This window comes from Eretmochelys imbricata, chromosome 2, assembly GCF_965152235.1.
Source record: "Eretmochelys imbricata isolate rEreImb1 chromosome 2, rEreImb1.hap1, whole genome shotgun sequence".
NCBI classification, from domain to species: domain Eukaryota; kingdom Metazoa; phylum Chordata; order Testudines; family Cheloniidae; genus Eretmochelys; species Eretmochelys imbricata.
This window is the reverse complement of record NC_135573.1, coordinates 229,286,817-229,309,926: the sequence shown is the minus strand read 5'-3', so window position 1 is coordinate 229,309,926 and position 23,110 is coordinate 229,286,817. Positions and strand designations below refer to the sequence as shown.

The following is a 23,110-nucleotide window of genomic DNA, read 5'->3' as shown; positions in this document are numbered from 1 at the left end:
AAGTCACCCCAACTTTTAGCTCCCCAACCTCAGCTCTGCCCTGGCTGATTTCTTTAGTGGCCTCTTTCCAGCCACAGAAGTCTGCTAATCCCATGATAGCCAGGCAGGAGTCCAATAGCTCAGCCTTCTCTTTCCTCCCAGTTTATCCATCTCTCTGATTAGGCCACACCACCAAGCAGCAGCAGCAGAGAGGAATAACAAAGAGGCTGAGCAAGCAGGAAGCAGATTCAGCTGCCAGACAAGCAGGAGCAACAAATCGACATCTCCCTCCACAGCAGGTCATGTTCAGGCTTAGGCGGCCGGTGGATAACGACACCATAAAAGAGAAACAAGGAAACTGAGTTTTTCCCTCTAATTCTGAATTGAGGAATCGATTTGAATCCTAAGGGAGTTTATGTCATCAATGGATGACACTAAAAAACCTAGCTTGCAGTCAGGGAAGGCACAGTTTCCATGATTCTGTGAACAGAAGAGTAGACTAGGAGAGGGTTTCTTGGTTCCCCCTTCCTGGCCCTGCCTCATCCAACTTTATTTCTGGTCTTTTAATTTAATAGCTGCCTCAGCAAATAATCCCACGCCCCAGGGAGGCTTTCTAGATAATTTTCTGAAGGGAAGCAAAGTTTTTCCGGGAAAGACTCATTAATCTATTCTAGCAATTCAGTGGCTACAGAGCGGAGAGACTGCGTCAGTGAAACCTCCTGTCTCCCAAAAGTCACGTAGAATATCCATCTTTGAGCCCAAAGCTGTGGGCCTAATTTCTGCAAGTGAGTTTCTCTGTCCTGCATGCAAGCTGAGCAAGCCAGTTGTTGTCTCACTCTGCTAGGGGAGCAAAAGTTTCTTAAAGAAAAAAATAACACACCCGAATAAAGCTCTACTGCAAGAAAAACAACTGAGGGTCCCGTCACTCACCACCCAGAGTAAATAAAAAGTAATGATTTTTTAAAAAAAAAATTAAAAAAAACGGATTTTTTTTATTTGTCGGATTTTTTTGATAAAATGCTTTTTGAGGAAAAATCCTATCTAAAGATAGTTTTAATTAAGATACATTATAGCTTAAAGATATCTCATTATGGAATAGGGATTATAAATTCTAATTCTATAGTATGAGACAATATATTCATGTAATGTTTAAGAAAAGTTTTGTAAACGAGTTCCATTAGTTCATGGATTAGGGACCTGATTTAATGCAGTTCCAGGGGCTTCTGTATAGATTATTTACGTTAATCTTTCTATCTACCCAATGGAACTCAGTGCTCAGTCTAGAAGATACCACCAGAGATGCTTAGTTTTGCAATTTGAGAACTGTGGATTTGTGTCTCCAGGGATAACATGCTTGTTAACAGCAAAAATGTTTTTAAATAAATAAATAAAGAGAGAGAGAGAGAGGTGAGAAATAACAGACCTCAACCCTATTGGCCCTCCGCAAATTTGTGTACATAGAGTCAATCCCTTACCTCTCTCTAAAAGTGCAACATTTCAAAAAGTTCAATGAATAGAAGATTGTTGGGGGCAGAACAGATCTGGACAAGGAGAAGAAGTCTGGAAATAAATGTGAGAGGGGAGGGACAGGCAGTAGAAAGAAAAATGAAACTGTTTAAGGAATATATTCCAGAAGCCATGAGATCTTTCTGAGTGTAGCCTTCATTGATTTGAGATCTACCATACCATTCTCTCACTAGAAGGGAAAATCTATAATGACAGCAGGCCATAAAAGAGACCCAGTTTGCGAATATTTTAATGAAGTTCCTCTACCTGTGGGTAAGACAGGCACATGTGCAAAATGCAAACAGTGCAACAAATAAATGCAATGCCTGGTTGTCTGAATGAAACAACATCATGAGAAGTGTTCCTTCTCAGGAGGAAGCTGCACTGAAGTCGAAGACGATGAAAGGAACATGTATGAACATGCAGGATCTTCAGGTTGGTAAACTTTTCTATTTCATACTTCTTTCTTAAGAACTTCCTGTCTTCCTTCTGGACTATTCTTGAGTTCTCATGTTTGAGCAAAAAATATAGTTGTTACTCTATGGTACTATAATTTTAGATGCAGTTGTGATAAAAAAATAAATAGCTGAAATAGGCAGATCTTACTTTTACAATTTCACCTTTAAAGTAAAAAGAGAAGGAGTACTTGTGGCACCTTAGAGACTAACAAATTTATTTGAGCATAAGCTTTCATAAGCTACAGCTCACTCTCTAAGGTGCCACAAGTACTCCTTTTCTTTTTGCGAATACAGACTAACACAGCTGCTACTCTGAAACCTTTAAAGTAGTACTGAGTGCCAGTGAATGCAATGAGTAATACTAAATGATCAGTATGGTAATAATAATTAAATAACTGCATTGACTTATTTTGTTTAGGAGAATTCATCCTCAACATACAGGATACTGAAGACTATCCATCTTCAAGTTCACCATCATTTTCTATAGTTTCAGAGTTATCTGCCAATGACAGTGTTTCAGTCACATCATGTATGTCACATAACCATAGTATATCACCTGTAGCAAAAAGAAAAAAAAAATCTCCATCATCCAGAAACAACCATAGATACGTTTGTGATAAGAACCAGCAGATTACAAAAAGAGGTAATGGATGAAAAAATTGCCCGGTTTGGTCATGCAACAAACTCTCCTTTCTGTATGACTGAGAATGCACACTTCATTAACATGGTTCAGTCATTAAAACCAGGATACAGTCCACCCAACAGAGCAGATGTCACAGGCAAATTGCTGGATAAAGTATATGAAAGAGAAATTGAGCAGTGTGCAAAACGTATAGAGGGTAAAATTGTGAACCTGAGTCTTGATGGGTGGAGCAATGTTCACAACAAACCTGTTGTATGTGCTTGTGTGACAACAAAAGAAAGGAATGTCTCTTATAGAAATAATACATCAGGAAATGCACGCACATCAGAATACTTACAAGAAGTAGCAGTAAAAGCTATAACAAACTGAAAAAAAATTCAAATGTCTAGTACGCAGCTTGGTCATAGACAATGCTGCAAATGTATCCAAGATGAGAAGAAATTTAGAAGAGAGTCCCAAGCTAATAATATACGGTTGCAGTGCTCATTTGATGCACCTCCTAGCCAAAGACTTCAGTGTTCCAGAAATAGAGGCTAATGGTGTTGAAATTGCAAAATACTTCCGTAACAACCACTTTGCAGCAGCTGTTCTGAAAAAAGTGGGAGGAACCAAGCTAACTCTCCCACAAGACATGCGATGGAACTCAGTAGTGGACTGTTTTGAGCACTGTATCAAGAACTGGCCTAATCTGATGACAGTTTGTGAACTAAATCGTGAAAAAATAGATGTGCCATAGCTGTGTCACAGCCAAAGTTCTCAACATTGGGCTTAAGAGAAACGTTGAACGCATGCTGAGTATCCTGAAGTCTATTTCTGTAGCCTTGAACAAAATGCAGGGAAATCGCTGTTTTATTGCTGACGCTGTTGAAATTTGGAAGGAACTGAGTGAGATCTTAAAAAGAGAAATATGCAATGACAGTGTTAAATTACAAGCATTAAAACAAAAAATCAATGGGACAAGCACTATCTCCAGTTTATTTTCTTGCAAATATTCTCAATGCTTGGTTCCAGGGTCAAATCTTAACTGCTGAAAAAGAGGAGTTGGCTATGACATGGACATTCAGCAATCATCCCTCCGTAATGCCAACTATAATAAACTTCAGACCTACAGGTGAACCATCCAAGAAATATGTTTGCTGATGATGTTTTAAAGAAAGCCACACCAGTGAACTGGTGGAAGTCACTTAAGCACTTGGATTTGGAGACTGTTGAAGTGATAATCTCACTTTTAACAGCAGTAGCTTCTTCTGCTGGTGTAGAAAGAATATTTTCTTCCTTTGGACCAATTCATTCCAAATTGAGAAATCATTTGAGACCTGAAAAAGCAGAAAAGCTTCTTTTTCTTTTCCAGATTATGAACAAACAGGAAAATGAAGGTGAAGACGACTGAGTTAGCTGCAGAAGCCAATATTTTAAGTTTCTCATGTTGACCTAGCTAAAATAGTCTATTTAATTTTTGTTGTTGTTGTTTTTTTAAAATATTTCATTTAACTATTTTAGTTAAAAAAAGTTTTAACAAAAACAAACCTGATTTTAAAAAACTTGAACGTTTAACTAAATTCAAAAATTCATATGCTTGTTTTGTAAAAATATTATATGTTTGCTGTTGAAGAAAAAAAATCCAGAATACATATTGTTGTTGTTTTAGTTAAATAAAACAATGTAAATGGCTGGTGATGTTCTCCTCGTAATACAGCATGGCAAAAAAATCCTCGAAATATTAATGATTAACCTGTTGAATTGGAGATAGTTCACCTCCCAATGACTTCATAAATATCTGCTTCAATTCCCTTTGGTAAATGAAATAACCAAACAATCATTCATTTTGTGATATAGCTGTAAAACTAATCTGAAAAGTTTTCAAAAAAAATCACTTTAAAAATGTATAGCGTGTATCTTCTAAAAATGAAACCTACATCTATCTCTGAGTTGTGAAGAATATGTATGAAGGTTATAACAACCAACAAGAACGCACTTTTATGTGGAAATCCATGATTAAACCGCGTCTTCCTGACTAGTGATTTAAATCAATTTGATTTAAATTAAATCCACCCTGTGACACCACCTCTTTTAATTTAGCCTTCTTGGGCTGTATTATGCTCTCAAATAGAATAGTCTAAGGACAAACAAAATAGTGCGAGATGTGGCTGTGGAAGTCACTTTTCTGCATGCTGCACTCCACAAGGCAAGAATCAAACGGCAATGGAAGAGAATATAGAAAAATCCTAGATGGCAACTGCTCATCATTGTGCCCGTCAGATCAAGTAAGAAGAAGGGACCCAAGATCTGTGCTGTCTCAGACAACAACACAGAAACTTATTTGACATGTCTTGTAGGCCTGTTGACAAACTTATAAAGTTCAACAAAATTATGAAAAAAATTAATAAGTTATGGCTGCCAGTGCCACACAGATATCCAAAATCTTTTATAGTTCCAGAACTAAGAAATGCTGGCAGACCATTAAACTATACCAGCCCACCTAAAAATCAGCCTTCTGGGGGGGAAAAAAGCTGCTACTGTTATAGATATCGCCTAAGATTCCTACAGTTGGAAGATTAGAGAAAATATTTGCTCTATTTTTTTATCTTGTTTATCTTAGCAAAAGGGGAGAGAAATGTAACACAAGGAACAGCCAGGAACACACAAGGACAAGATTAGTATCCAATTTTTATCACTGAGATTTCAAGTTGACAATCTCCCTTTATATAAGCTTTTAGGAAAAGTAATCTATTCTATGTCCTCAGAGAAAAGATTTGACTCCTGTTAGAAATATACAAGTCAATCCCACTCCAGAAATTTCCTCCAAATTTCCATTATTCCTGCCAACAAAAGAAAAAAAATAAGAAAACATATCATCTCCTTCAATACCTAATGTACCATTGTAAAAATGTCTTTATAAACTTAAGACAAAGCCCAATCAAAAACACGAATGCATGGTAATTTGGATGCCAATGTTACAAATAGAACATGGCACCCTAACACAAGGTAACTGACATAAATGAATCCCGGCCTGCCAGTATCTCTCTTACATTTGGAATTAATTCAAAGGATTATAAAGACTGTACCATAAACATACCTCCATCACTTAATTCAACCAGTTATTAGATGTACTCGTACAGATTGGAGATATGCATATTACCACTATATTGAAACTGCAACAAACACGACACAAATACTTGTATCGCTATTTCTTTTACAAATGAGAAAACAGACTCTCAGTCTGTGTATCATTCTCCTCCACACTGCCCCTACAGCACTGTTTCCTCCCTTCTCGCATATTTTACTCTTCTTTCATATACAGCTTAGGATTCTCCCTGTTTTCAAAGCACTGTACAATTGCCCTTATTAACTCTTCATACACCCTATGGTCTTCCCAAACTTCTCTCCTTCTTGTTCTGACTTTTACCATTCCCAACTTTGTTGCTTCTTTAGAAGTTTCCTAATTAACATGTGCCAAACATCCTCCCTTATCTCCTTAAAGTCATTTTTCCAAAACTACTTGACACCCTTAAGGTTATTAGTGAAAAAATCCACACACAGTTAAAGAAATCATTGAGTCTTTGGACTGCCAACTCTTCAGGGTATTTGTTTAGTATTTTTATCCTTCTGAAAAGCACTATATATATTTATACTCCCATTATATACTCCATAATCCTCAATATTAAGGCTAAGCAAACCATAGAAAATTTCAGAAAAGCAAAAGGATAGACAACTTAAACCTACTCTTTCCATCACCACCAGCTTCCCCAAACACACTGTTAAACATACCCAAGATAAAAACAAAACAAAAAAACCCTCCATCCAGGATCTCATGCATATAATTACATCTTGAAGAAAGTAGAGGCACCAATGTCCTATACACTGGACAAGTGTTTTCAAACCTTCTGAGGGACAACATATATGAAAAATAAATCCCAAACATGTAAAACCAAAACCACTCAAATGTTCAGCATCAAAACACCTCACTAGGAAGTATGATTTAATAATTATCAGATGCCTCCAAGCTCAATATGCACATAAAGGCATTTCATTTTTATGCATAGTGCAAACAAACACCCATTACAATACTTTTAAATCACAGAGTACAAACTTGACTACCCAAATGTCAAGGGAGACAGGTTTCTGACAATCTAGAGAATCTTCAATGTAATTACCAGATGCTGGGATCAATAATTTTATTTTGGATAATTAAGTTCGTACCACAGTATTAAAAAGCCAATCCTTACAGACACGTAGGATATCCCGGAATTAGTAAATTGATCGAGAACATTTATGAGAGAGAAAATACATACTAGTGATGTGTCAGTGAGTGGATCTGTACAGACATGACACAAAAATGCAGACCGATAACAGTTATGCTCTAGTAATTATAAGAAGCGATTAATGCAGTTGTAAACTGGATTGCTTGGTAAACTTCACACACGCAAACAATACGAGTTTTAATATGCTTAAATTCAATGTATACATCTAGGAACAAAGAACATAGGTTATGTTTACAGTATGGGGGACTCCATCCTGGAAAGCAGAAACTCTGAAAGAGATTTGGGGGTTGTGGTAGATAATCAGCTGAACATGAGCATCCAGAGTGACACTGTGGCCAAAAGAGCTAATACAACCCTGGGATGCATAAACAGGGGAATCCAAACAGTAGTAGAGAGGTTATTTTACCTCTCTATCTGGCATTGGTGCAACCACCATTGGAATACTATGTCTAGTTCTGATATTCACAATTCAAGAAAGCTGTTGATAAACTGGAGAGGGCTCAGAGAAGAGCCACAAGAACAATTAAAGGATTAGAAAACATGCCTTACAGCAATCAACTCAAAGAGCTCAATCTATTTAGCTTAACAAAGAGAACTGGTGACTTGATTACAGTCTGTAAGTATCTAGATGGGTAACAAATATTTAATAATGGGCTTGTCAGTCTAGAAGAGAAAGATATAAATACAATCCTTTGGCTGGAAGCTGAAACTAGATAAATTCAGATGGGAAATAAGGTATAAATTTTTAACAGTGAGAATAATTAACCATTGGAACAATTTACCAAGGTTGTGGTGGATCCTCCATCACTGGCCATTTTTAAATCAAAATTGAATTTTTTTTCTAAAAGTTGTGCCCTAGAAAGTATTTGGGGGAAGTTCTAATGGCCTGTGTTATACAGGAGGTCAGACTAGATTATCACAATGATCCCTCCTGGACTTGGAATCTATGACTTCAAAATGAACATTGGTGTAGTAGAGCCTATTACATCAGATGGAAGTGGCAAATGCTGTAAAAGAAATGACAAATAATAAAGGACCTAGGCCCAGATGGAATCCCTACTGATGCATGGAGAAACTTTGGAAAAGAAAGCATCCATCTGCTGACATCCGTCTTCAACCATGAGATGGGAAAAAGATATCAAACGCGTGAAGGAAAAGTATCTTGTTGGCAATATATAAGAGAAAAGGTGGTGCTGGCAAATGTACAAGTTATAGAGGTATAAAGCTGGTGAGTTATACAATGGAACTGGGGGACAGAGTCATTGATAAGACATTAAGAAGTGAAGTAGATATTAGCGCAAAACAATATGGATTTATGCGAGGAGGGTCAACAATAGATGCTGGTGTTACACTGAGGCAGCTAGTGGAAAGATGAAGAGAGAAAAGGAAAAATATTCACTTGGCGCTGATTCATGTGGACAAGGTCTTTGATCGAGTTCCAAGGGCAGTCATCTGGTGGTGGATGAGGGAGAAAATGGTACCAAAACCTTATGTGCGGCTTGTTCAAGCCAACTACGTAGGTACAACATCAACAGTCAGAACTTCCAGTGGTGAAACAAATGAACTATCAGTAAAAGAGTGCATCAAATATCAGCAATGAGGTCTTTCTTATATATCCTCATCCTGGATACCGCCACAAGGAATATACAGAAGAAAACATCTTGGTGCATGCCGGTTGCAGATGATATCATTATATGCAGTAGGAGAAAGATAGTCTAGAAAAGGATCTTGATAAATGGAGAGATGTGTTGGAGAGACATAGGTTCAAAATAAGCAGAGGAAAAACAGAGTTTATGGTATGTAAGATCAATAATGTGAACCCTGAAGAATCATCTTTGAAACTACATGGGCAGACAATAATAAAAATGCAAAGTTTCAAGTATCTGGGTTCCAGAATCCTGGAAAAGTGAAGGATGAAATTAGAATTTGGATTATAAATGTCTGGCTCAAATGGAGAGAATTAAGTGAGAGGTATGTGACAGACTCTCTCTTTTAATCTTACTGATATCTTCCTATGTAATGGTGGCCTGTCCAGTTTTAACGTAGGACACTGAATGTTGGGCAACAAGGAACAAACGTGAACAAGCTATCTGTTCCACAGACATGCAAATGCTGAGATGGATGAGTAAGCAAGAAAGACCACATGAGGAACACGTATGTTAGACACATGCTCCAAGTAATACCCATTAATGAAAAAAATGAAGGAGTGCTGGCTCAGATGGTTTGGACAGATAAAGTGCAGACTTGACAACCATGTGAGTAAAAGTACAACACATCAAGATGGAAGGAAAAAGACAGAGTCCAACCCAGAAGCAGCAGTGGGATATCATACAGAAACACATGTTAGCATGTGGTGGTATAGAGGATACAGCACTGAACAGAGCACTTGCAGATCCCATTTGATGTGATTAATGCAAAGAAGACTATGTCCATCATTTGCCGATGCTATTATTTTTCTGGATAGAGCTTTCAGTGCTATCTGAAAGCTTTCACAAGAACCAATCTCGCTCTCTCTATGTCTACATAAGAGAAAGATTAGTTCTTATGAAAGCTATTTATCTTATTTATATATATAAATACACACACACTTTTGAAATATATACACTTTGGAGTAACATAAGATTAACATACTCGATAATACAAAAATATAAACTGGGTGTTTGGGTTTATAAAGTTTAGGGCAACACATTTGCTCTTCCAGTTGCTTTATTAAGTGAAACAATATATTTTTCCCTTACACCAGCCCTTACACCCAATAGTTTGAGACCACTAAAAATTCTTCAGCATGTTACATAATTACTTATTTTTCTCACCAGCTCATTCCAGAATCCATCAGCGCCATTTATTAGCAAGTCAAAGGGGTAACTACACAGTTGCAAGGCCACAGCTAATTTTAATTTATGAAGCAAAAACAGTTTCAGACTGGCCAAGTGATAAACAAAATATAGCACAGAACAAACTTACTTGCAGATTTGTCTGCCAGTATTTCTAGGAGACCCCTTGTTAATAAAAGTCACACTAGTTGTTTTTCCTAGCACTAACCAACCTGCAAAATATTTACAGCAAGGGACTGGCAATGAAATACAGAATCATCTTCAATTAAATTGTTCCGATGAGTAGAGACTACAGACCAACACCATATTGTGGTTGTTCAGAGTAGACTCCCTATCACTGGTCATTTTAAAACAAGGATGGTATCTCAGTCAACACAGCACCAATGACTGAATTACCTCCATAACTTGGGGGAGGGGTAGAATTTAGAGACATTGGCAATATAAAGCAGCTTGGAGGGCAGCTGCTAATGCTGCATGGGTTCTGTGTATAGAAGATATGATTTGTACTAAACTCACTTAAAACAATGTCTTCACTTATTCCACATTTCAAAAAAGTTATAAATGTTTACAGCTAAGACAACTCAAGTTCCCTCATTAGATTAAATCTAAATTAATCTCAGTTTAACAGCAGCTGACACTCAAGACAACCTGGGAATACCGCCATTGCTATAAACCACTGTGATATCTTGACACCAAAAAGGCCTCTGATGTTGTAATTATAAATCTTTTGAAGTCTTGGGTGGGAAATGGAGGAGTAAAGAGAAAGTATCCAAAGTCACTTTTGAATTCAACTTGTTTGTCTTCTGCTTCTGTGATTGCAAATTATCTGTCAAAGCAATGTGACCTCTTCACTGCTACTCATATCCCCTGTACTGTCATTGTTATGAAATCATCATCAGGCTATTGGCTACCAAGATAAGATCTCACAACATTTTGGTACCAAGTGTTTGCAAACTATCACTATACTTGTATGGTGTCCTTTCCCTTTGTCTTGTCTATGTAAGTATAAGTATTTTAGGACAAGGACTGTATTACTCTGTATTTGTATGGTGCCTAGCACAATGGAGTCCCATTCTCAGATGGCCACTGGGCACTATAATAACAATGTCCAAAAACCTTTCAGTAAAGCAAGTGGGAGTTGTGGTATCAAAGTATAGGTCACTACATATTTCCAACAACCCCCACAGAAGGTCACACAACCTATCTACTCATGCAGCTGACTGTTGGTACCATCCACATTAAATACGCTAGTATAAGCCTCTCTCCTACCTTTTGAATAATGTTTCTCCTTCCTTCCATAACTAAATGTTTTTCAAGGATCCTGTTTGTCTCAATAAACAACCTTATTTAACCCAGTTACACTGACCACTAACAGATCCCTTTAACCTTTTTTAAACCCCATTTTCACAATAATCTAGCACACCCATTCACCGTGTTGTTCTAATTAGATGTCTTTACCAACTCTAGTCCACAGAGTAAGTGTCTTGCAAGAAAGCACTGGAATTCAAAATTGAACTCTAGGACTGTCACTGTGGTTAACTATCATTTCTTCTCTGTCACTGTATGGATCATTGCAGCACCAAGGACATTCCAAAACAGACAAGAGACCAGCAGTCAGAATGCAGTGACAGAAACTCTTACATGCCTGAGCTCCAGTAAGAGAAAAAATCAATTACGACTTATTCCTGGACATAAAGATATGAATGGGGACTTGGACTGAACATACAGTATAGGCTGTGTTCCCTGTAAGCTGCGGGGTTGGGCGGCCGCCCAGGAGAGATTCAAGTGCTGTGCAGTTGATTAGCAGAGCCACGTGTGTTTAGGTGCCCGCCCCCCCGCCGTTGCTTTGCGGCCATGTTGCTCCTACAGCTGCTCCCAGGACCTGCTGGCTGTGCAAAGCGTGGGGGTGATGGGAAGGAGGGTGCTGATATCAGGGTGTCCCCCTTCCCCTCCCAGAGCCCCTGTACCCCATCTCCACAGAGCAGGGTAGAGCGGACAGGGCTCAGGACTCTCAGCAGCTCTGAGGTCTGAACGAGCCTTCAGGTGAGACAGCACATGGTGTCTTAAAGAGACAGCACATGGTCTCTCAGAAACTTCCTCAGCAGACAGCACACAACCTCTGCCTCTCTCTCTCACACACACAAACACACACAATCTCTCCCCTTCCCCCCTCCCATGTATCACATCTCCGCAGACTGGGGGAGGGGGGACATGGTTCAGGAAGAGGAGAGCTTTCAGTGAGTGCCTTAAAGAGACAGCAGACGGGCATCTCCCACTTCCCCAGCAGCCAGCACACACAGTGTCTATGTCTCACTCACACACACGCGCACACAGAGTTATTGTTGTTACTTCTTGGTACTTCCTGCAATGCACACATATTCTCTGTAATTTTATTCTTTCAACGTGTTTTATTTTAATTTTTTTCTAGTCTATGCATTTCATAATTTTTATTTCTCTTACACTTAAATTTAATTCTTTGGGTAGTGAGTTCTAAAATGCCTAACTTGTCCTGGCTGGAGTAATTATCCCTATTGGTAACTTTATAAAAATATATATTATATCTAGTTTTTTTTCTTTCTGCTAGTGGCGCACAGCCGCACATTACCTTCGTGCACATAATAAAATGTATTCCACACATGACTGGAAAAAATTAGAGGAATACTGAGAATAAGAAGCACAAATTAAGGGGCAAGATTCAAACACTGGACTGGTTCAGGCAGAAGAACAGGGAGCCAACACAGCACTATTTCTGAACAAGAGGGAAATGAAAAAAAGTTATAATTTTAAAATTTCAACAGACAGAAGAATCAAGTCGAGTGCATGCTCCTATGCCTGCAAATAATCATAATACAATACTATTTACTGGACCCTACTCTCCAGGTCCCTCATCCATGTCCCATGCATTCCATCCCTCCCAATATACCTTCAAGTGACATCTCTGATATGGAGGTTGTCAACCATCACATCATCTTTTGCAGTTGCATCAGATGTGTAAAATTTCCACTCTCCTGTGGCTACCAATCCATCTGGTGATGTTTCCAATGTAGCGGCTCTCCTCCTCCCTCTTCTTGCTTTGCCTGTGAACATGCCTGATAACATGAGTGGTGGAATCGAGTCACTCTGTGATTGGTGAGCAATGTGTCCACAGAAAGATGTTATTCTCTTACTTAGGGTCTCAAGTAATTGTGTTCTTTTTTAAATTCATCCTTCTCATCACCTCATCATTCATACTTTTGGTTATCCAGCTAATTTGAACATTTTTCTTTCAACCTCACAGAAGACTTTGAAAGTTGCTGAATGTATTTTCTGCAACCTATAGCCTTCTCTTGATTTCTTCACGTATCATTGGTCCAACTTTATTTAAACTCCTGAAATAGGAAGAACTATACAGTTGTTTCACCACCTGACCACGATAGGTGCTACCTATCTTGTACACTTCTGTGTTTACTTATTATCATACTTATCTTCCTAACATTGATCATCATTTCACGTTTCTTCCTCGCATTATTCACAGCAATAAGCATTTTCTAAAGTTCTTCCCTACTCAGAGCTATGCAAACTAGGTCATCAGCGTATCTTATGTTGTTGATGTATATGCCATTGACCTGTTTGCCCCACTTGGCATCTTCTAAACTTTCCCTCATACCTTCTACGCATACGTTGAATAGCTACGAAGATTGGATGCAATGCTGGTGTACAGATTTATTGATGCTGCAATACTCAGATATTTCAGTTTGTTCACACTGCTGCTTTCTGTCTGGCTTTTTATTAGCTATAGATCTCAGAAATCAATATTACGTTCTTCAAGAATATGTATCAACTTGTCAAGCTCCATTTTATCAAATGCCTACTCAAAATCTATAGTGCACATATACATTTCCCTTTACACATCTATTGCACACTCATATATGAACCTCAGGGCAAAAACTGCCTTCCTTGTGCCTATTCCTGAGTGGAAACCAAACCAACTTCTGCTAATTCTTGTCTTTAGTTGTCGATGCATCCATGTGCCAACGATTTTCAATAATTGTTCAGTGCGATCAAGCTTACAGTCTGACAGTGTTCACATTCTCTACCATTGTTAATCTTTGGTAGAGGAATGAAGATGGATCTTTCATTGTGGGAACTAGAAAGAGCACTAAAAAGTAGAAAGTGAAGGAAAGGAGCTGGCGAGGTTCAAATGCTACAATTCCTGAATGGAGATTCAAAAACTTACCAGCTAAAACTTTGCAGTCATATATATATTATATACACACTCACTTCTGGATGACTTCCCAATAAATGTACTTTGTAAAACAGTACAACATTCTATTGGCCTTTTCATTGAGAATATATAATCTAGATTTGCAACTGCAGCTGGTCTGAATGTTTGTTTATAAATCAGACTCTGGAAAAAGGACAATTAACACTTCAAGCATACTGTTTAATGTCAATAAATCATCAATTCACTCATCCATAAACTTACTCACCATAACTAATACAAGTCATTACTTAATCATGATAAAAATAAATGCCTGCGATCATCAATACTAAAATCCCACCACAACTGTAAAAAAGCCTCTAAGAACTCCTTGCCATAAAACCACCAAAACAACATGAAATTTCTCTAGTAACATACATTAGAGCAAAGAGCAGTTGTAGTTTGGGCAGCAAGCACACTAGTATGCTATACGAATTTAAGTTAGCAGCCTCAAGTGCAACACCTTGTCCAAACTACTGGCTCCTCACTCTATTGTTCACTAAGGACCTCACTTTTGCATCCATCTATTAAGCAAAATGCAGCACATCGATATAGTTGCTGCACTAGTAACCAAACTGTCATGCTGAATTGGATATCACCATCTTGCTTTCAATCTCCCAAAAACCACACTCCACTACCGTCTTGCAGATACCAAATGTACAGCTGAATCTGCATCTCTCAGGAATGGAGCAAAAATTGATATTAAGATCCTTCAGAAAATTAGTAAGCATAAAGACATAAATGTCAATATTTTTCATTGGGATAGAGTCCCCCACTGTACAAGTCCAGAATTTTGTTTCCTTAAATTCTGGCATCATGCACTTTGCCTAGCCACCCTGTGTACTCATACAGGAATCTCCCACAATGATTTACTAAGGCTTGCATCTGCACTGAGTAGTACCCGTTTCTGTTAACATACTCCTGAATTTGTTGGTGGTGCAGGTACAGACAGATCAAAAAATGAGCATTTAGATTCTATCAAGAGATACTGCACATTTTGGGAATCAGAACTGATTAAATCATAGAAATGTAGGGCAGCAAGGGACCTCATTAGGTCATCGTGTCCAGTCCTCTGCACTGAGGCAGGGCTAAGGATTATCTCTAGACCATACCCCACAGGTGCTGGTCTAACTTGTTCTTAAAAACCTCCAGTGATGGCAGTTAGGAGGTTTTTCCTAATGTCTAACCTAAATCTCCCTTGCTGCAATTTAACCCCATTACTAACTTGTCCTGTCCTCGGTGGGTAAGGAGAACAGTATATCACCCTCTCTTTATAAAAACCTTTTCAGTACTTGAAGTCTTATGTCCCCTTTCAGCGGTCCCTTTTACAGACTAAACAAACGCAGGTGTTTCAATCTTTCCTTATAAACCATGTTTTCTAGACCTTTAATTTTTTTCTCTCCTCTGGACTTTCTCCAATTTGTCCACATCCCTCACAAAATGTGGTACTCAGAACTGGACACAGTACTTCAGCTGAAATCTTATCAGTGCTGAGTAGAGTGGAAGAATTACTTCTCATGTCTTGCTTACAACACTCCTGCTAATATATCCAGAATGATGTTTGCTTTTTTTGCAACAGCAATACATTGTTGATTCATATTTAGTTTATGATCCACTATAACCTCTAGATCCTTTTTCTGCGGTACTCCTTCCTCAGTAGCCATTTCCATTTTGTATTTATACAATTGATTATTCCTTCCTAAGCATAGTATTTTGTATTTATCCTTATTGAATTTTATCCTATTTATTTCAGACCGTTTCTCCAGTTTGTCAAGATCATTTTGAATTCTAATGCTGTCTTCTTAAGTGCCTGCAATCCCTCTTGGCTTGGTATTGTCTGCAGACTTTACTAGTGTACCCTCTATGCCATTACCCAAATCATTTATGAAGATACTGAAAAGAATCAGACCCAGGACAGCTCCCTGAGGGAGCCCCCTCAATATGCCCTTTCAACATGACTGTGAATCACTGATACTCTCAGAGCTTTACAACCAGTGGTCTCCCCTCCTCTCCCACCTTATAGTAGGTGTGCCTACGCTATATTTCCCCAGTTTGGTTGTGAGAAGGTCATGTGAGAGAGTATCAGAAGCCTTACTAGAATCAAGATATCTGCTGCTTCCCCCTATCCCAGGGGTGGCCAACCTGAGCGCAAGAAGGAGCCAAAATTTATCAATGTACATTGCCAAAGAGCCACAGTAATATATCAGCAGCCCCCCATCAGCTCCCCTCCCAGCGCCTCCTGCCCACTGGCAGCCCCGCCAATCAGCACCTTCCCCTCCCTCACTTCACCTCCTGATCAGCTGTTTCGTGGCACGCAGAAGGCTCTGGGGGAGAGGGGGAGAAGCGAGGGCATGGCAGGCTCAGGGAAGAGAGCGTGAAGGGGTGGAGTGGGGGCAGGGTCTGTGGCAGAGCCACGGTTGAGCAGTGAGCAGCCCCCGGCACACTGGAAAGTTGGCGCCTGTAGCTCCAACCCCAGAGTCAGTGCCTATAAAAGGAGCCGCATACAAACTTCTAAAGAGCCGCATGTGGCTCCGGAGCCACAGGTTGGCCACCCCTGCCCTATCCAAAAGGCCCATTACCCTGTCAAAGCAGGATATTAGGTTGGTTTGACATGATTGGTTCTTGAGAAATCCATGCTGTTACTTATCACCTTATTTTCTTCTCGTTGTTTACAAACTGACCTATTATTTGCTCCATTATCTTTCCAGGTACCAAAATTAAGCTGACTGGTCTCTAATTCCCTGGGTTGTCCTTATTCCGCTTTTTATAGCTAGGTACTATATTTGCCCCTTTCTGGCCCTCAGGTATATCTTCCATCCTCCATGAGTTCTCAAAGATAATTGCTAATGGCTCAAAGATCTCTTCAGCTAGCTCCTTAAGTATTCTAGAATGTATTTCATCAGGCCTTGCTGATTTGCAGACATCTAACTTATCTAAATAATTCTTAACTTGTTCTTTCCCTAGTTAGTTTCAGACCCCATTTACACAGATGTTTGCTATGTTAGTCATTCGATCACTGCTAACCTTTTTGGTGAAAACTGAAACAAAAAAGGGGCTTTTAATACATTGGCCACTGCTGTGTTTTCTCTTATTGTCTTTCCCTCCCCGTTAAGTAATGGGCCTACTCTGTCCTTGGTCTTCCTCTTGCTTCCAATATATTTGTAAAATGTTTTCTTGTTACCCTTTATGTCCCTAGCTAATTTAATTGGGGGTGGGGTGCTTTTGGGGGGGGGTGTCTGTTTTTGTCCTTAGCCTTTCTAATTTCTTTCCTATATGCTTGTGTTATTGTTTTTATATTAATTCCTTGTAATTTGACCTAGTTTCCACTTTTGTATGACTCTTTTTGAGTTTCAGGTCACTGAAGATATCTTCATTAACCAGGGTGATCACTTACCATACTTTCTATCTTTCCTTCGCATTGGGATAGTTGGTTCTTGTGCCCTTAATATATTTTTAAAAATTGCCAATTCTCCGGCTCGCTTTTTTCCCTTAGACTTGCTTCCCATGGGATCTTACCTCCCAATTCCCTGAATTTGCAAATGTCTGCCTTCCTGAAGTCTATTGTCCTTATTCTGCTGTTTTTCCTCCTACCATTTCTTAGAATCACCAACGCTATTATTTCATGATCATTTTCACCCAAGCTGCCTTCCACCTTCAAATTTTCAACCAGTTTCTCCCTCTTTGTCAAAATCAAATCTAGAACAGTCTCTCCACATTGCATTTTCACCTTCTGTAATAAAAAATTGTCTCTAGTACATTCCAAGAACTTACTGAATAGTCTGTGCCCTGCTGTATTATTTCCCAACAGACATCTGCCGGGATATCAGTAAGGCATTTGATACAGTTCCACATGGGAAATTATTTGTTAAATAGGAGAAGATGAGGATTAATATGAGAACTGAAAGGTGGATAAGGAACTGGTTAAAGGGGAGACAAGTTGTACTAAAGGTGAACTGTCGGGCTGGATGGAGGTTACTAGTAGAGTTCTTCAGGGATCGGTCTTGGAACCTATCTTATTTAACATTTTTATTAATGACTTTGGCACAAAAGTGGAGTATGTTAATAAAATCTGTGGATTACCCAAAATTGAGAGGTATTGCAAATATGAAGGAGGACTGGAATATCATATAAGAAGATCTGGATGACTTTGAAAACTAGAGTAATAGAGATGGGATGAAATGTAATAGTGCAAAGTGCAAGGCCATGCACTTTGGGATTAACAAGAAGAACTTTTGCTATAAGATGAGGATTTATCAATTGGAAGTGACAAAGAAGGAGAAAGACCAAGGTGTATTGGATGATCACAGGAAGACTATGAGCTGTCAATGTGATGCAACTGTGTAAAAGGCTAATGCAGTCCTAGGATACATCATGTGAGATATTTCCAGTAGAGAGACAGGGAAGTGTTAGTTCCATTGTACAAGGCACTGGTGATACCTCATCTGAAATACTATGTGCAATTCTGGTCTTCATGTTTAAGAAAGATGAATTCAACCTGGAAGAGGTGCAGAGAAGGGGCTACTAGGATGATCAGAGGAATGGAAAACCTACCTTTGAGAGGAAACTCAAAGCGCTTGGCTTGTTTAGCCTGACCAAAAGAATGTTGAGGGGAGAAACAACTGCTCTGTATACATACATGAGACGGATAAATACCAGGGAGGGAAAGTAATTATTTAAGTTAATCACCAATGTTGACACAAGAACAAATGGCTATAAACTTGCCATCAATAATTTTAGGCTTGAAATAAGATGGTTTTTGACCATCAGAGGAGTGAAGTTCTGGAACAGCCTTCCAAGCGGAGTAGTGGAGGCAAAAAACCTAACTGGCTTTAAGACTGAGCTTGATAAGTTCATGGAGACGAAGGTATGATGAGACTACCTACAACAGCATGCAGCCAATCTGCATCTGCTAGTAGCAATATCTCCAACGGCCAATGATGGGACACTAGCTGGGGAGGGCTCTGAGTTACTACAGAGAATTCTTTCCCAGGTGTCTGGCTGCTGGGTCTTGCCTACATGCTCAGGGTCTAACTGATCAACATATTTGGGGTTGGAAAGGAATTTCCTCCCAGGTCAGATTGGCAGAAACCCTGGGGGGGTTTCACCCTTCTCTGCAGCATGGGGTATGGGTCACTTGCAGGTTAAACTAGTGGACAAAAGTGAATTCTCTGTAACTCGAAGTCTTTAAATCATGATTTGAGCATTTCAGTAACTCAGCCAGAGGTTATGGGTCTATTACAGGAGTGGGTGGGTGAGGTTCTGTGGCCTGCAATGCATAGGAGGTCAAGTTAGAGGATTATGATGGTCCCTTCTGGTCTTAAAGTGTATGAGTAGCCTTGGTAGTTGAAGTCCCCCATCACCACCAAGACCTGTGCTTTGGATGATTCCTTGTGCTTAAGTAAATTTGTGTGTCACCTGTGTGGCCAAACTTCATCACAGTATGTCAGTCATGCCTGACACAAGGTGTGCTGCCTAGCAGCATCTTCACTACCTGAAAGGAGCATGCCACAAACATGAGATGCTCTACACCAGCGGTTCTCAAACTGTGGGTCAGGACCCCAAAGTCGGTTGTGAACCCATTTTAATGGGGTCGCCAGGGCTGGCCTTAGACTTGCTGGGGCCTGGAGCTGAAGCCCCACTGCCCGGGGCCAAAGCCCGAGACCCACAGCTCTGGGGCTGAAGCCCAAGCCCCACCACCCAGGCCCGTGGAGCTTGGGCTTTTGCCCCCAAATCCGGAGCAGTGGGGCTCGGGTGTGGTCAGGCTGCGGTCTCCCTTCCTCGGGTCATGTAGTAATTTTTGTTGCCAGATAGGGATCACAATGTAATGAAGTTTTAGAACGTCTGTGCTACACCAACAGAGCAAGCGGGCAAATAACAAGGCTGCTATAATGAGGCACTCTTTTGTTAACAGGATGTATGTTTCTTCCAGTTGATCATGGATGGCATTTAGAAAACAAGGAGCTTGCCAGCAAGCACCTGGATGACAAAAGTCCAGCACCAGATAATATGTTGCAGGCATGAGAAAAGTCAAACAGGGAGGTATTCCTGTCTTGCTGCTGTGTTTTCCTGCACAGACTTGTGTAAGTGTCAGAAGTGTGAGAACACTCACAAAAATGCTGCTGAACCTGTCATTCACAATGATGATGTGTCCAACGAGAGAGATTTTGTAAGTAGACTGTCAGAGTGGGAAATAAAAATGTATTTTACTCAGGGAATAAGCACTACAGTGCCAAGAGCAATACATAGTTCAAAATGAACACTAGATTTGAATAAGAAAATAAAATGTTGATTTATATAGATAATCACATCAATTCATACCAATCCAGATGAGCTGTCACTGTCTTAAAAATATGTAAGAAACAAATGTTATATACAAGAGGATTCCAGTAAAAAGGTTTGTGTTTTTCTTTTCTCAGTGCTGTTGCTGAGAAAAATATACTGGCTGTCAAATAAAATAGTAATATTTTAGGTATTTGCATAGAAAAAATGCATCAAATGTATTAAATTTATAATTTATCATTAAATGTATCAGTGAGGTTGGTATACAAACACTTCTCTTAAGGGAAAATAGCAAAATGGTCCAGCCTACAGTAAAAGGTTAGTATTGCCATGAAAAACAAATTATGGGGGTCGGGTAATACTTGCTACCAAAAGATAGACATGGTAATTGATTGCACATTATCTGGTAGACTGATAATTGTAGAAAATATTGATGCATAAAACATCCCAGCAGGGCAAGAATTTTTAGTTCTTTCATATATTTTATTGCCCATAAATAAATAATTTTCACTCAAATTGGCTGTTTGCAATATTTTTTTCTTGTGTATGACTTCTAAGTTTCTCTGTCCATTCAGTTCTGCCTTTAATACCATTTCCATATACATTACAATCGTTTTCAGCCAACTTGAGCCTTTAAAGGACAAATACTAATGAAGTTATGGACAAGAACCCTTTGTCAGTATAGTGTCAAATTGTAACTTTGGACACGCCATGACAGAAAAATCCAGGGTTTCTTGGGGAGAACTTTTAACATGTCTCTCAGGCTATTGGTTATATAAATCTGCAGAGAGCATGTAGTGCCCCGCCAAGCTCATTTTCTAAACACAATAATTGGTCTCACCGTACTGCCTTCCAAAAAATTACATTTTCCCATAATTCCCCCTTGATTCCAGAAGGCCTTTCAAAGCTTCCCAGAAGACAATGCTGTGCCAGTAGGTACCTAGAAAGGAAGTGAACTGTAATGATGGAGTATAGTGCCTCTGTGGATGTGGGGCAAAAATCGCACCTGAAATAATGTGACGACTGTGATCACACTGAACCGTTAGTACAATAGTACCAATAAAGGTACCGATTCATTTATCAATAATTCAGTTCTCTAGTTCTAAAACCGAAGTCTGTGGAACATTTGCTTGTGGTTGCCAGAAAGCTGACCGATTATAAGGTGGAGGTGTCTGGGGAAGTGGGAGAGTTAATGGGAGCCTTGAATTTTGAAGTCATACTAATATATACAAAATGAATCATTAATTTGTAGTTTATAAGTCCTAAACACAAAAAGTGATGAGTACTGAAGAAACTTGATCCCTGAAATATATTTCATATTTAATAGCACAGGTTTTTTAGATCATGAGTGGCTTTACTTGCTTATCAAAAGAAGATGAACCAGAGATCTCTACCTTTAAAGCAGCTAGATCACTGACAGTGTCATTGTCTTTAAAAGTGTAATTGCCTTTACGTTAACTTATCTGTGTAACATAGTACTGAAAAATTTGAAGCTAACCACTGATAAGAAACCAACTACACAAAAAATCAAATGGGCAGGCAGAAAATAACTTCAGATCATGTATATGTAACTTTACATTTTGGAAAAAGAAAAAGGAGTACTTGTGACACCTTAGAGACTAACAAATTTATTTGAGCATAAGCTTTCCCGAGCTACAGCTCACTACATGCATCCGATGAGCCCTTTGAGTCACGTCAGGCAGATACCAACGCCTCGCTGTCCACAGCGCTCTCACCAGTGAGCATTTCCGTCCCCTTTGTGTGCGTGTCTCTGTCCCTCGTGACGGAGTGCGGCCCCTGAGAGCGCAGCGGCACTGCCAGCAAGGCTCAGCACAGCCCACCCTCGTGCCTGCCCCTTGGTCCCAGCTGTCTCTGCCCCTCCCCCAGAAAACAAAGCCGTGAACAGCAGGGGCTCGCGCGGGGTGGGCTGGCAAAACAAGTTTGAGGCGAGGAGCGGGGGGCAACTCAGAGCGTGGGGAAGGGGCGCACCAGGGCGGATGGTGGCAGACCCGCGGGCAGGCAGCACAGACGGACAGCGGAGTGGGGAGTGCCCGACGCCAGGGGGCAGGCGGGGAGAGCGTTGGGTACCAGACAGCAAGGGCCGGGCGGGGGGCTGGGCGCCCGGCAGCAGGGGCCGGGCCGGGCCGCTCGTGTCTGTGCCACTTACCCACATCCTGGTCAAAGGGGTTGGTGGCGAAGAGCGGCATCTCGGGTCCGCGCGCTGGGGGTGGGGAACAGCCTCTCCCTCCCCTCCCGGTCGCGGGGTACGGTGTGTGGCGTGCGAGTGCGATGGAGGGGCGGGGGAAGGGGACTCTCTGTGGCGGCCTCAGCTCCTCCTCCCTGTCAGGGCATAGCTCGGGAGCCACCCCTCCGTGCTCGCAGAGCATGCCGGGAAAAACAGGGATGCCCACTCCAATGCCTGACCCGAAGACGCCCCTCAGCGCAGACACAAAGGGCTGGGAGCGGCTCTGCCCTCCCGCTGTGTGATAACCGCGGTGCTTTCACTGCCCCTGCCTCCCCAGGATGGGTTGCTGGATGGGGCGGTGGGTCAGCCAGCAGAGGAGGCCCCTCCGGCGCTCTCAGGGCAGCTATGCCCCTGACCGTCGGTGACTGACACCCCGCTCCCCCGTCAGACTGGAGCAAGTGGGAGCCGGGACTTTGCACCTGCTGGCAAGTGGCCCCGGCAGGGGCGCCTTCCAGCGGGACAGTCCCACGCGCGGGGTGCTGTCCCTATAAGGCGTCGGGAGGGAGAGGGGCTCGTCCCCTCCGCACTAGCGGCTCCCGGGCCCTGCGGCGTCCCCCGCAGCACCTGCTCCCAGGCCCCGCGTGTCCAGGGGGGCAGCTCGCGCATCTCAGCCCCGCATCGTAGGGAGCACGGCGGCGGCCCCGTGACTGCTGATGCTGACCTG

At 40.8% G+C, this 23,110-nt stretch overlaps 1 protein-coding gene across 2 annotated transcripts in view; it reads right to left on the bottom strand.

The window, feature by feature from the left end:
- Positions 1 to 22,538, bottom strand: part of STAM (signal transducing adaptor molecule) — a 79,034-nt gene extending 56,496 nt beyond the window's left edge. Inside the window, exon 1 of one of the 2 annotated variants that reach the window (XM_077808178.1) lies at positions 22,369 to 22,538. In XM_077808178.1, coding sequence (XP_077664304.1) covers positions 22,369 to 22,408 — 40 coding nt within the window. In that variant the 5' untranslated portion in view covers positions 22,409 to 22,538. The remainder of the gene's footprint in view (positions 1 to 22,368) is intronic. The other variant, XM_077808179.1, reaches the window with a different exon arrangement.
- Positions 22,539 to 23,110: the final 572 nt, after the last annotated feature.